At 46.3% G+C, this 15970-nt stretch overlaps 1 protein-coding gene across 1 annotated transcript; it reads right to left on the minus strand.

The window, feature by feature from the left end:
• Positions 1 to 12054: 12054 nt before the first annotated feature.
• LOC142502268 (uncharacterized) lies at positions 12055 to 15509 on the minus strand. Its single transcript, XM_075613102.1, has 3 exons — positions 14975 to 15509; positions 13500 to 13577; positions 12055 to 13134 (listed from the first exon to the last, which is right to left on the minus strand). Exons 1-3 carry the CDS (start codon positions 15297 to 15299, stop codon positions 12854 to 12856), a joined length of 684 nt encoding a protein of 227 aa, XP_075469217.1. The 5' UTR covers positions 15300 to 15509; the 3' UTR covers positions 12055 to 12853.
• Between the last annotated feature and the right edge of the window lie 461 nt (positions 15510 to 15970).

Raw genomic sequence — 15970 nt, forward strand, 5'->3', positions numbered from 1 at the left:
TTACATTGGGAGAAGGAGTGGCTCAGTGAGTAAAGACACACACTGGCACTGAGAGTTTGAAGCAGGGGAGTCTGGTTCAATTCCCGGTGTCGGCTCCTTGTGACCTTGGGCAAGTCACTTTATCTCCCTGTGCCTCAGGCGGCAAAAAATACATTGTAAGTTCCACGGGCCAGGGACCTCAGCCTGAAAAATGTGTCTGTAAAGCGCTGTGTACAACTAGCAGCGCTATACATGAACATGCTCATATTATAATTATTATTATTATTCTTATTATTATTGTTACATAGTTTCGACAGTCATACGTTCCATTACACAATAGAATACACAAATGTGTTAGCAGAGTGGGAATGGTTGTTATATATAAAACACACCATGCCATAAAATGATAGTAGTCATTAAAAAACACTCAATAAAAATTCATGAGGCACTCTTTTGCAACATCATTATGTTAATTAAGTGCTTATGCAATATAGGCATAAGGGTATCACATTTTTAATTGTTTGTTAATAAGCGCTGCAAGCAATATAAAATTAGTTCCATATGTAGTATAGTAGTCGGTGGCTCCTCCTCACAATCATCTCATATAAAGGTAGACTCTTCTGAAATCATACATTGATCCGATTGTATCTTCCCTGACATCTCTGAAATACAGCAAACACATGATGGTCAAATATGGCACCTTACTATATATGTATCCGTGGCAACGCGTTACACAGCTCTATATGATTGTGTACATACACACGTCACTCACTTATATGTTAGAAGTACAAGTGTACATCAGTATGTAATGTTTATTTAAATTTATAGCAGGCATAACTATGTATATGAAGTGAACGTTGCCTGTATACTGAAAAATGTGCGCGCACATCTTAGTGTGCGCACGCACTTCACGCTTGGCTGCACTAACTGTTAGCGCATGCGCAAAACAAAGCGTACGTTGTGCGTTCAATACATCTTGAAAATACCATTAAACATAAAATCTTTATTTCAAATACAATGAAGACGAAACTACATTCGTTCTAAACGAGTACATCTGTATTCTTTTTAAACAGACGTGTTTGGACAGAAAGGACGGCCGATAACACAATGCGCAAATGCAATACGTGTGACGTCATGTTAAACCAGCGTGAAACGCACGCTAACACTCCTCCCACTCAATTAACATTCGGCTAACGCCCAGTTGACGCCTACAAACACTGAGCCGCACACATGACACACTGCAGTTACCGTTACTATAACAAAACATGACAGCCAATAGGCTTTGAGGCGCGCATGTCGCTTGGGGGCGGGACTTACATCCGTAATCCTTTTTAAGGACGCCTTGGCCCATGACAAGGGTCCCACGTCATACGTGGTGGACCCGGTTTAAAATGTTGTAGATGTTGCATGATAACAAAACAGGTATGTGTTAGAGTTAGGGTAAAATGTTGCTAATATGTTTTAAGGGATAGGAAAGTACGTATATTTATTCCGTCAGCAATGTGTACTACTCTTTCACGTTCTACTATATTGTATTAGGAAACAATGTGTTTGTGATCGCTACATGTTATGCAGTGTGCAATGTTACGCTGTATCCACGCATTGAAAGTGAAAATGGTGGTTACAAAAAAAAAAAAAAGTTTAAACGCAGTCAACGCATAACGATTGTTATATTTACCATTCTTCTAGAATTAACTCTTCGTCTGCCTGCAACTGGTCGCTCCAGAAATGCAAGGCATTTTCTTCCACGCTTGACCCAAACGCTGAATCCAGTATGTCACACATCTCCTCCATGAAGCGCTCATAGGAATCGCCACTGCTTTCTTCAAACAATTGGTCCGGAGGTAGGTTCATTTCTTCGGGTACCCATTCCAATGCATTTTCTGCTGAAAGGCTTGCTACATAATCATAGTAGTTTTGTTCTTGTACAATGTGGGTTTCTGGAATGGAGGGTGCAGATATTGCAGCAGGTATCGATTCACATGGAACAGTAGTAGCGGATCCATTGCTATTGGCATTAGGAATAAATATGCCTTTAAGCACAATACTGTATGTGTGCCTCTTTCACGGTGAAATGTTTTTCCTTCGCAATCTTCCAGAAACCATACTTGTCTTCTAGCTTATCCTGCACAAGTTCAAAACAGTCATTAGTTGATAAAGTGAATCTTACTGAGGAATTAAAATTGTGCGCATGCCCACGGTCTTGGTAATAAGGATATTTTGCTCGAATCAAATCATAGATTTGGCGTGTGCTTGCTTTGTGTCCGCAAGTTGATAAAATTGCTTCTGATACCATGTATTTATACCCTAACTGCGGATTTTGATTTTTAACGAATTCTTCAGCCATTGCAGATTAGCACAAAAGATGTGTGTAGGTATCTGTCCTTTGCTCATAAAAATGAAACTGCTCAATGGCTAACAAATTTCTGTGTTTCCTTTTCAAGGTCAACAAAAGTATAAACTTTTACTCGTCATTTCAAACGCCAATTGGATTTGTAGTTTTAATTGGGTGAACATTTGTGGTTTGTGATAGCCGCTTGTGGGACAAACATGTATCCTTTTTTTTATCTCGTTTCTGAAAACATTCCTACACTTGTAATTAAGTAACATTGAGTTTTCTTGCAAAATAAAAAAGAGCACTGTGTGAAAATAGTGCTTAGACAGCCATATCAGTAAATACACACACCTGCAAAATGAAATGTTTCTTTCCCGCATACATTTCTGTGTGTATTTGAAAGTCTGGTTAACTCCCTGTCTGCATGAGTTTAAATACGTGTGTATCTATATATATATATACATATATCTCTCTGATAAATATATATATATATATAAAGTGTATATTGTACTATATGTATATTGTATATGTGTGTATATATATATATATATATATATATATAGTGTGTATATATATATATATATATATATATATATATATAGTGTGTGTGTGTGTGTGTGTGTGTGTATATATTGTGACAAACGGCTTACTCCGGGGCTCCGCCGTCTGTCCGGGACTGTTAGAACACGGTCTTTTAGGGTAGGTTAAATGATGAGACGTCACGTACTGTTCCTTTAAACAGGCTATGCCTGGTTTATTCAGTCCCAGGCACTGAGACTGCCACAGTTTAAACAGAAAACAAAGCCAAACAAAAAGCTGCTCGTCTGAGCGATAACTTAAACTTAGATGTCCCTGACTCAGAGTTGGAAGTGGCTTGTCCACTTCCACCAACAAAATAAGTACCTTTGCTGTCTTTAGACAAACTAACAGAATGAATGAAGCGATTTGGGAAAGAGGCTTTCTCACCCCTCTGCAGTTCAGCAGCCTTCCAGGCTCTTGGGCGGGGCCCAGAGGAAACAGGAAACAGGTCTTATATACCTGAACTCTAATCAGCATGACAGGTGACAGAAAACAGGCAGCAGACAAACTGTGGAATGGAGTGCCTGTACCACGAGGCTGCCCTGTTCAGCTTAGACAGGACAGAAACTGTTCAGTATCCTGGGAGCCCTGTATATGGAGTTTATTACCAACCCCTGGTTTCTGTCACATATCCTCCCCCCCAGCTCAGACCTCGAGGGGTGAGCGACCATGGATATTAGGGAGTGCATCCTTGACAACCCGTCGGCATTGCCATGTTTGTGCCCCGACCTGTGTTCCACAGAAAATTTAAAGGGCTGTAGGCTTAGGAACCACCTGGTCACCCTAGCGTTCTTCTCCCTATTTTGACACATCCAGGTAAGGGGTGCATGATCTGTGACCAATCGGAACTTTCTCCCCAACAGATAATACTTGAGTGTCTCTACAGCCCACTTTATTGCGAGACACTCTTTCTCGACTATGGAGTAATTTTTCTCCTGGGGATTTAGTTTCCTACTTAAATAAAGGATGGGGTGCTCCTCCCCTTGAGACTCCTGGGAGAGTACCGCCCCCAGCCCTACCTCAGATGCGTCGGTTTGGACTACGAACTCTTTGGAGAAGTCAGGTGTGACCAACACTGGTTGGGCACAGAGAGCTTCTTTCAGGCTTCTAAAGGCCTGTTCGGCTTCGGGGGACCACTTTACCATTAGCGGTCCTCTTGCTTTTGTGAGGTCGGTTAGTGGGGTTGCCTTAGTTGCAAAATTGGGAATAAACCTCCTATAGTAGCCAATTAACCCCAAAAAGGTCCTTACTTGTTTTTTTGTGACTGGCCTTGGCCAATTTTGTATCGCCTCTACTTTGAGTGTTTGTGGTTTGAGTAACCCTCTACCAATAGAATACCCCAGATACTTGGCCTCCTCCAGACCAATAGTGCATTTAGCGGGGTTAGCAGTTAGTCCAGCAGACCGAACTGCGTCGAGCACAGCTTGGACCTTTGGAAGGTGGGACTGCCAATCTTCACTATGGATTACCACATCATCCAGGTAGGCGGCAGCGTACCGAACATGTGGTTTTAAAATTTTATCCATCATTCTTTGGAATGTGGCGGGAGCTCCATGTAAGCCAAAAGGCAGCACCTTATATTGAAAGAGGCCGTCTGGGGTTGAGAAGGCTGTTTTTTCTTTTGCCCTTTCTGTGAGGGGAACCTGCCAGTACCCTTTTGTTAGGTCTAGGGTTGTGAGATATCGGGCTTTGCCCAGTCTCTCTACAAGTTCATCCACCCTGGGCATAGGATAAGTATCAAATTTTGACACCGCGTTTAGTTTCCGGTAGTCATTACAAAACCTTGTTGTACCGTCTGGCTTTGGGACTAAAACTATAGGGCTGTTCCACCCACTTTGGGATTCCTCAATTACGCCTAGTTTTAGCATTTTTTTAACCTCTAAACTTATAGCCTCTCTCTTGGCCTCTGGGATTCGGTACGGTTTAAGGTTAACTCGGACCCCCGGTTCAGAGACTATGTCATGTTTAATTACGTTAGTTTTACCTGGCTGTGTAGAGAAGATTTCTTTGTTCCTTCTCACTAAACTCTGGACCTCTCGTTTCTGATGCACGGACAGTGTTTCAGCTATGCTAACCTCTGGGTCAGTTTCTTGATTCTCTGACGGACCTGGGGGTACTAGGGTTAACAAGACCTCTCTATCTTTCCAGGGCTTGAGTAGGTTTATATGGTAAATTTGCTCAGGTTTCCTCCTACCTGGCTGACTTACCCTATAATTTACTTCTCCCACTCTTTCCAAGACCTCATATGGCCCATGCCATTTAGCAAGGAATTTACTCTCCACGGTGGGAACCAGAACTAGTACCCTATCACCTGGAAAAAAAATTCTGACCCTAGCACCCTTATTATACGTATTCCTTTGTGCTTCTTGAGCTTTCTCCATGTGTTCCCTCACTATGGGTAGGACTGCAGCAATGCGGTCCTGCATTTGGGCAACATGCTCTATTACACTTCTGTAAGGGGTAACCTCGTGTTCCCAAGTTTCTTTGGCTATATCCAGTAAGCCCCTTGGATGTCGGCCATACAATAGTTCAAACGGGGAGAAGCCTGTGGATGACTGGGGAACTTCCCTAATGGCAAATAACAGGTATGGTAACAAACAGTCCCAGTTTTTCCCATCCTTATCGACCGCCCGGCGTAACATGCTCTTTAAGGTTTTATTGAACCTTTCCACTAAACCATCTGTTTGTGGATGATAGACTGAGGTTCTGAGATGCTTGATTTTTAGGAGTTTACATAGCTCTTTTGTTACTTGGGACATAAATGGTGTTCCCTGGTCAGATAAGATCTCTTTAGGAATTCCGACCCGGGAAAACAGAAGTACTAACTCTTTTGCTATGTTTTTAGCAGAGGTGCTACGTAGGGGAACTGCCTCCGGATATCGGGTAGCATAATCTAATATTACCAATATATGCTGATGTCCCCTAGCAGACTTTATTAGGGGTCCTACTAGATCCATAGCAATCCGGTCAAATGGTACCTCTATTATGGGAAGGGGTACCAATGGGCTGCGGTATGCTTTGAACGGGGCGGTGATCTGACATTCTGGGCATGAGGAACAATAGTTTGTAATTTCTGCCAGAACCCCAGGCCAATAAAAGCTTCGGAGAACCTTTTCTTTTGTCTTTTCCACCCCTAGGTGTCCCCCCAATGGATGACTATGTGCGAGGTGTAATACTACGTTACGGAATGTCCGTGGTACCAACAATTGTTTAGTTGTAACTGATTTTCTTTTATCAACCCGATATACTAGGTCGTTCTCTACCTCGAAGTAGGGGTAAGCAAGTGACCTATCTGGTTGGCCATGAGTACTATTCTGGTCCCGTATATTTCCCCTTGCTACCGCTAATGTGGGGTCCTCCCACTGGGCCTTCTTAAAACTCCCAGGACTGACCTCTAGGTCAGCGAGGGTCTTATCCTGTACTGGGGTGGTAAGTGCCTGATCAACATCTTGATTTGGGGTATTCCCTACCAAAGTAGTGATGGGGAAGGGAATTTCACAGCACTCCTCCTTTTCCCCCTTCTTATTTGGGCCCTCGTCAACCTCCATTTCTGAAAAAGGGAAAGGATTTGTTTCTTCTAACACTTCGTTATGGTCTGCTATTGAACTCTGGGCGCTATTCTGAGCTGGGGACCACATTTTTAGAAAATGGGGAAAGTCGGTCCCTATTAACACATCATGTGCCAGTTTGGGTACAACACCCACCTTGAAATCTAAAGAACCAAATTCTGTTTCAAAAAAAACATCAACAGTGGAATATTCATGATTATCCCCATGTATACAACAAATTGCCACTCTTTGTGAACTGTTTACCTGTTTCTTCTTAATGGGCAATAGGTATTCGGACACTAGTGTGACCATACTCCCAGAGTCAAGAAGTGCCCGAACCCTCTTACCATTAACCTTTACAAATGCCCACAGATGGTTATTCAAGGGGTCCTCTGGGCTAGGGCCCATACATTGGGACAACAGCGAATAAGGTTCCACGCTGTTGCATTGCATGGGCTCATCATTTAGTGGGCAGATTTTTGCTGTGTGGCCCCTCTCATGACAATTTACACATTTAGGTACATAGTCTGTGTCCCACTTAGAGCCTTTTCCCGGCTCCCCATGTTGGCTATTGCCCTTAGTGTGCGAACCACTGTTGCTGGAGCGGCGTGAAGGTGGTCGCCGCTCTTCAGCGCCCCTTAACCCCGGTACCCTTTTACCGTCTCTGGAAGAGTCCTGGAACCTCGGATAGTGGGGTTGCTCCACGACTGTGGGTTGCGGGTGCTCTTCTGCTGCACTGTACCTTTCTACAAGGGCCACAAGCTCATCCGCATTGTGGGGGTCACTCCGACTGACCCAACGGCGTAAGGCAGAGGGAAGTTTCCTCAAGAACTGGTCCATGACCAACCGTTCCACGATGTGGCTTGCTGAGTTGATCTCGGGTTGTAGCCACTTCCGGGCGAGGTGGATGAGGTCATACATCTGGCTTCGGGTGGCTTTATCCATCGTGAAGGACCATGCGTGAAACCTTTGGGCACGAACAGCCGTGGTTACGCCGAGGCGGGCGAGGATCTCGAACTTCAATTTTGCATAGACGTTAGCTTCGGCTGGCTCTAGATCAAAGTAAGCCTTCTGGGGTTCGCCGCTTAGGAAGGGTGCGATTAGACCAGCCCACTCAGCTTCTGGCCATCCCTCTCTCTGTGCCGTGCGTTCAAACGTGAGAAGATAGGCTTCCACATCATCCGAGGGTCCCATCTTCTGAAGGTAGTGGCTTGCCCTGGTCATTTTCGGAACTGGGGCTGCCTCTGCCAGTGGAAGGTTACTGATAGTCCCCCTCAGGATCTCGAGTTCCTGCTGTAAGCCCTGAGCGAACCGCTTTTGCTCCTCTCTCAGCAGGCGGTTTGTCTCTTGCTGGTTTGCATTAGTCTCTTGCTGGGCTATTAACAGCTGTCGCTGGGTTTCACTCGCCTGTTGCTGGGCTTCATTCGCGTCTTTCTGGACAGCGACATTGCGTACCAGCGCACTCACCACGTCTTCCATCTTGTTTGGAGAGAGAGGAAAAAAACCTTCTTTTTTTTTTTTTTTTTTAAAGTTCTTTAACCCCCAGACCTTTCAGTGTTCTGCCCGCATTCTCCACCATATGTGACAAACGGCTTACTCCGGGGCTCCGCCGTCTGTCCGGGACTGTTAGAACACGGTCTTTTAGGGTAGGTTAAATGATGAGACGTCACGTACTGTTCCTTTAAACAGGCTATGCCTGGTTTATTCAGTCCCAGGCACTGAGACTGCCACAGTTTAAACAGAAAACAAAGCCAAACAAAAAGCTGCTCGTCTGAGCGATAACTTAAACTTAGATGTCCCTGACTCAGAGTTGGAAGTGGCTTGTCCACTTCCACCAACAAAATAAGTACCTTTGCTGTCTTTAGACAAACTAACAGAATGAATGAAGCGATTTGGGAAAGAGGCTTTCTCACCCCTCTGCAGTTCAGCAGCCTTCCAGGCTCTTGGGCGGGGCCCAGAGGAAACAGGAAACAGGTCTTATATACCTGAACTCTAATCAGCATGACAGGTGACAGAAAACAGGCAGCAGACAAACTGTGGAATGGAGTGCCTGTACCACGAGGCTGCCCTGTTCAGCTTAGACAGGACAGAAACTGTTCAGTATCCTGGGAGCCCTGTATATGGAGTTTATTACCAACCCCTGGTTTCTGTCACAATATATATATATATATATATAGTGTGTGTGTATGTATATGTATATATAATGTATTTTTTTTTTTATATTGCAGGAGTACACACAACATATTGATGGCAGTAAGTAGGCCTTGTATGAAACCTATTTAAATGGTGATAAACATGAGTGAATTAAGTAATAAACATTTGTTTGCGCCCAATACTGTTAGAGGCTCACACTTAGTATAGTTTTCAAACATTAGGCCTGTATTATTAAAATACTGTGTTTTCACAAGGAAGCATGAAGTGTATGTTTTTTGTAAATACATCTATACCAGTTTAGATAGTACTATATATACATACACACACACACACACACACACAGTGTGTGTCTGTGTGTGTGTGCATATATGCATACATACTACATATATATTAGTATAAATTCAGAGATGTTCTTGAAACAAGAACACATAAATGATTAAAGGACAACATTACAATGCCCAAGCAAGGCAAAGGTAAGTAATATTTTACACATAATCCTGCTGTACACGTACAAGAAAGATGTTTGCAGTTAAATAGGTGTTTTTTTAATTGCATGTGAATAATATGCACATGCAATGATTACACACAGTCTCACACACACACACACACAGACACACACACACACACACAGACAGACACACACACACACACACACACACACACACACACACACACACACACACACACACACACACACACACACACACACGGTGTTACATACATTAGCAGCACATCTCCCGCTCTCTTCCCCACCGGTCCCGGAGGCTCCGCCTCTTCCTGTTTCCCGCGCTTTCACCCCCCCCCCTCCACGTGGGAGCTGCCGGACGGGTGAGGGAGCTGCCGGACGGGTGAGGGAGCGGCCTTCACCCCCCCTCACTCACTTCCCCTCCACCCCCCCCCCGGCGCCGCTACAGTCAGCGGGGGAGCGGAGTGATCACCTCCCCTCACTCACTTCCCCTCCACCCCCCCGGCGCCGCTACACTCAGCGGGGGAGCGGAGTGATCACCTCCCCTCACTCACTTCCCCTCCACCCCCCCCCCCGGCGCCGATACACAGCGGGGGAGCGGAGTGATCACCTCCCCTCACTCACTTCCCCTCCACACCCCCCCCCGGCGCCGCTACACTCAGCGGGGGAGTGGAGTGATCACCTCCGCTCACTCACTTACTCTCACTCACTTCCCCTCCACCCCCCCCCCGGCGCCGCTACACTCAGCGGGGGAGCGGCCACAACACGCTGCCTCCCGCCTCAGATCCACGTGGGAGCTGCCAGGTGGGTGAGTGAGCGGCCTTCACCTCCCCTCACCCACCCCTCACTACACTTCCCCTCCCTTCCACATCCCCTCCACCTCCCCTCCACCTCCCCTCACCCACCCCTCACTACACTTCCCCTCCCTTCCACATCCCCTCCACTTCACCCCCCCTTCACCTCCACCCCCCCTTAACCTCCCCTCCACCCCCCCTCCACCCCCCCTTCACCTCCCCCTCCACCCCCCCCTCCACCCCCCCTTCACCTCCCCCTCCACCCCCCCTTCACCTCCCCTCCACCCCCACCCCCACCTTCACCCCCCTTCACCTTCCCTTCACTCCCCCTTACAACCTCCCACCACCTCCCCCCCTTTCCACCGTCCCCCTTCCCACCTTCCCACCACCTCCCCCCCCTTCCCACCTTCCCACCACCTCCCCCCCCTTCCCACCACCTCCCCCCCCTTCCCACCACCTCCCCCCCCTTCCCACCACCTCCCCCCCTTCCCACCACCTCCCCCCCTTCCCACCACCTCCCCCCCTTCCCACCACCTCCCCCCTCTTCCCCCCTTCCCACCACCTCCCCCCTCTTCCCACCACCTCCCCCCTTCCCCTCCTCCATCTCCCCCTTCCCCTCCTCCATCTCCCCCATTCCCCTCCTCCACCTCCCCCATTCCCCTCCTCCACCTCCCCCCTCCTTCCCCTCCTCCACCTCCCCCCTTCCATTCCTCCACCTCCCCCCTTCCCCTCCTCCATCTCCCCACTTCCCCTCCTCACCTCCCCCCTTACCCTCCTCACCTCCCCACTTCCCCTCCTCCACCTCCCCCCTTTCCCCATCCCCCCTCCACCCCCTTCCCCCCCTCCACCACCTTCCCCCCTCCACCCCTCTTTCCCCCTTCCCCCCCTTTCCCTCCTCCCACACCTTTCCCCCTTCACCACTCCCCCCCTTCACCCTTTCCCCCACCTCCCCCCTTCACCCTTTCCCCCACCTCCCCCCCTCCCCCCTTCTCCTCCCCTTCCCCTCCTCCCCCACCTCCCTCTTCCCCCTTCCTCTCCTCCACCTCCCCCTTCCCTTCCTCCCTTCACACCCCCTTCACCTCCTGTCACCCCCCCCTTCGCCTCCTGTCACCCCCCTCCTGTCACCCCCCCCTCCCTTCACCTCCTGTCACCCCCCCCACCTCCCGTCACCCCCCCCCTCCCTTCACTCCCCCCCTCCCTTCACCTCCCGGCAACCCCCTCCACCTCCCGTCACCCCCCCTTCACCTCTCCCCCTTCACCTCCCCTCACCCCTCCTTCACCTCCCCTCACCCCCCCTTCACCTCCCCTCGCCCCCCCTTCACCTCCCCTCCGCCCCCCCTTCACCTCCCCTCTGCCCCCCCTTCACCTCCCCTCACCATCCCCCACCACCCCCCCCTCACCACCCATCCTCACCTCCCCTCTGACCTCCCCTCCGCCCCCTTTCACCTCCCCTCACCACCCCCCACCACCCCTCCGACCTCACGTCCCCTCCTTCAACGCCTTTCGTCCGCCCTCCCGCTTCTGCCTTTCGCCCACCCGCACTTCTGCCTTTCACCCGCCCACCGCTCACATCCCCGCGCCACACACCCGCCGCACGCACTAAACAGACCTGCCACACTCGACACACACCCGCCGCCTCTCACCCACCCCACACACTCGACACACACCTGCCGCCTCCTGCCGCTACGCAACAATATCACTGACCAGCTGTCACCTGCACTCGCCACACACCCGCCGCCTCACACCCTAGCAGGACCCCGACCCACAGCCAGCACTCACTACCCACGCGCCACCCGTACTGAACACCCACCCGCCGCCTCACACACGCTCACACCCTAGCAGGACACACGCCTCACATTTTCACATCACTTATGTCACCAAAATATACATTGTACTGTGGTGTGTTTACAATAAACCATTTTTAAACAACATCGTATTACATTTTCTTCCATCTTTCTTTTCAACATTATTATCCAACCTTTACAACAAATACTCACCTATTGTTCCACGATTTATAAATAATACTACCTATTACGCATTTACATCCCGGGCAACGCCGGGTCTCTCAGCTAGTACATTAATATTTATAACACTATTCTTTAATTAGGACTGTTAAAATTTCCAAAAGTTCACGTGTACAAGAACATACTTGAAAGTTTGGAAACAACACAGTCTTCTGCATACATACAATATTAATTAGATAATCTGAAGTCAACAAAACAAGGCCAAAGACATATTTAGTGAATTATAACATTTATTTTTTTTGTTCCTTTTGAGATCGAGTAACAGGCCTGCTTGTTGTCTCTTGTATTTTCCTTTTTCGTTTGGCAACAACTTTAGCCACAACAGAGCCACTTTGACTGGCCTCTGGCACTTCACGGGCAGGGCTTGTGGCCAGTGACTCACCTACAGGGCTTTTGGGCAGTGACTCACCTACAGGGCTTTTGGGCAGTGACTGTTCACCTACAGGGCTTTTGGGCAGTGACTGTTCACCGACAGGGCTTTTGGGCAGTGACTCACTTACAGGGCTTGTGGGTAGTGACTGTTCACGGACAGGGCTTGTGGCCAGTGACTCACCGACAGGGCTTGTGCCCACTGACACATGTGAGCAAGTTGGTAGACACTGCACAAGTGATGGTTGGTCTGTTTCATGTGTGTCTTTTTTTGTTTTTGACCAAAAACTGGTCAGTAGTAACTGCTTGTGTTTTGTTTGTGTCGCCTCCTTTGTAGGTGTCAGCTGCTGATTTTGTACCGATGGCAGCGGTAGCATGTCGTCAGGAACCTGCACAGCAATGTCTGCTACTTGACCGGTAACATTCGGACCTGGTGAATGAAGATCAGAAGCATGTGGTGAAAACTGACCAGCATGAACAGATCCTGCCTGTGAGGTGTTCAAGTTGAATTGTGGTACATTAGTCATTCTCAAGTAATTAGCTTGTGTTTGCTGAACAACTAATGCTTCGAATGAGGTGTTGATTTTTTGCAACTGTTTAGGCACTTAAATGAAGACTCTGTGGAGATGTGCCAATTGTGAAACTGTTTCTTCCTGCAGTGCAATCATCCTTTCCAGCACTGTCATCAGGTCAGAATGGCGACGATTTTCTGCTTCCACAATTTTTCCCTCAGAAGCTACAATTGCATCGTATGTGGTATTTGCTGGACGATTTGTCGGTAAAACAGTTTCAATTGGAACCTCTTCATGGTCACTTGCTTGTATTTGTGTGTCTATGGCGGCATCATCATCATCATCATCATCATCATAATCCTCATCATCATGTTCTACAAATAAATGTACACATTATTAAATGGCATGTTAATCTCTGCTGTGTTACTATGTAATTCTACTGTGTCATAAGTAACAACTAACATGTTTCCATACGTTTTATAACCTCACATTAAAAACTACCTTGACTTAAGAATAATGTTTGGACTCAGTATGAAATATGAGTGAATGAAAACTTGCTGTAAACTCACAACTCCTACATGATAGTTAACATCACTAACACAATACATGTTGCCTTACACTTCATTTTCACTGACACTAAGTAATCCTATTTAAAGAAGATGTGCAAAACAAATAATGAACATGACAACATAACATATAGAAGAGCACATATTATATGGCCACCAACTGATACACTCACCTTCTAGGTGTGTTGAGCTGGCTGACCCAGGTGAAGACACTTGTTCCGTCTCAGGTGACACATGTCCTTCAGGGGCAACTATATATAACAATAACATAAGTTTTACATTTACATGTGTAAATATTGAACAAACAGTTATTGTATGTTCTGTATTTATGAGTACCTAACAGCATCATTTCCTTAACCCAAAATGTGTGTGTGAAAGTGAACATAAATAGTTGTAATAACAATGTACATGCCTGTGTACTTAGAACTTTTGAGTTCCCTAACATAAAACATACTATGTTTCTGCAGTAATGCGTGAGGATAAATAGATTAAATTTGAACATAAAAATCATATGTTGTGTAGTGATATCAGTATCATAATGTACATAACTATCATGAGATGACCATTCACAATGGTTATCATAAAGGTGGTCATATTGCAAAAAGTGTTGTTTTTGTTAGAGGATATGTGTGGTACATTAATAGAAGATGTGGCACACCTGAATGTGGCTGTCACTCAACAAGACAACACATGCAGTGTGTGATAATGTGTTGTTGATAGTAGTTCAACTATAGATATGAGTGAACTAATGTGTGACGTACGCTTTGATAAGTAATGAGTTGTTGGGGCATTTAGTAGCTAAAGTTAAGCTTTCAAATGAGTGTGATTAACTTCAGTTGTGCTAGTCAGGTTGCAATAACGGTATTCCCTTCCCCAAAAAGCCTAATCAGCCACACCTTTCAATTACTTGAAACAGGTGAAAATGGTGTGAACTAAGTTGACCCTAAAATGAGCCTGTAATTTGTGTGTGTGCTGAACCCCACCCCCTCTGTTGAAGTGTATGCTGTGATGAGATATTAATTGCAGCTGCTTTAACACAATGGTAGAGGAGCTAAATAGTCGTCTGCAGTGTTTAAGTTATGAAAACAATGACATAACATATGATACGTGTGCCTCATTATGCTGTCTGTATATGAGTTAAAGCAAAAATGGACCTTTTCATAAACAACTATAGATGTGTTAGTGCAAGTGATGTTTGTAGGCAGTTGCATGCAATATATTTGATGCATGCTTAAAATAGGCAGTAATGTCATGTTTGTCGGAGTAAAATAAATAAAATACACAATAATATTATACATATTTATGTTCTGTACCTGTAGCTAGTAATAATTTCTCATTAACATGTGTTACACATGTGTACTACCCTGTTGTTCCCCATCTTCGCCCACCATCAATTGCTTCCACTGCAGCAATGCATTTTGGGAATTCACATGTAAATGAGCACGCAATGGCACGTGCTATATTAGTTACTGCTTTTAGTAGGACTACAACATATATATCTATTTTGAGATATATATATATATACAGAATCAGACATATACATATATAGATGCAGGTATGCTTATATTATGAAGACAGTATAAAAAGCAGTGTAAATATGCAAAATAACTGTAAGCAACGACACGCCTAGTACAGTAATATTTCTCACCTGGTGGAAATTGTGAGGGATAAATTCCAATATCACGGTCACCAGGTAAGCCTTCCACGACGACGGGAAGTAATTTTGCCCGAAGCAGCTCCTCCAATGGAGTTAATATCAGACGTTGTGGTGTCGGCCCACCTCCAGTGCCAGTAGCATGCACGCGTTGGTCTTGTATTTTCTTTTTCAATTTTGACCTAATATCATCAAATCTTTTCCGACAATGATACTTGTCCCTGACACTATTCCCACACGCATTGACACCAATGACTATTGTGTCCCACATTTCTTTTTTGCTTGATGAACTTGTCCGCCCTTGAAAAAAATACAACATATATGAGGTAAATTAATAATAATAGAAGCACCAGTTTCCTACACTGCTAGCTGTTCCAAGAGATAGCAAACATGCTGTTTTAGGTGTAATATGTGAAGCACATGAGCATTCACTACTAAACCTATACATGTAAGCAAGGTTGCATTAATATTGTATGCAGTTATGGCAAATTGTACGCCTGAGTTTTGTTGTCCTTGTAACGCATGATAAAAAGCTGTGTTTCCAGACTAATTAACATAGAAATATATTCTGTACCCATATTTGCATATGAACAAAACTCAGATGACCTAGGATCACATGTATTTGAATAATAAATGTAAAGGTACACTTACCTACTAAATGTCCATAGATACTGTCATAGTGCTCCAGAATGCCAGTGACAAGAGCTGTATTTTCCTGGTCATTGAAGCGAGGATTACGTGGCTTCTCCACACGTTTCTTCCGAGCAGGTTTAGGGTCAGAGCTTGGCTGGTGCTGACTGGACTCTCCTTCTTCCAATGGAAGAGCCTCCAAAAGCTGGCCACCAGCAAGCACGCCACCACCAGACACCCCATCAGCAACTGCGCCACCAGCAGCACTCCCAGCACCAGCACTCCCACTCCTAGCACCAGCACTCCCAGCACCAGCAATCCCACTCCCAGCACCTGCACTCCCAGTCCCAGCAACAGCAC

The sequence above is a fragment of the Ascaphus truei genome, chromosome 9 (genome assembly GCF_040206685.1).
Source record: "Ascaphus truei isolate aAscTru1 chromosome 9, aAscTru1.hap1, whole genome shotgun sequence".
Taxonomy (NCBI): Eukaryota; Metazoa; Chordata; class Amphibia; order Anura; family Ascaphidae; genus Ascaphus; species Ascaphus truei.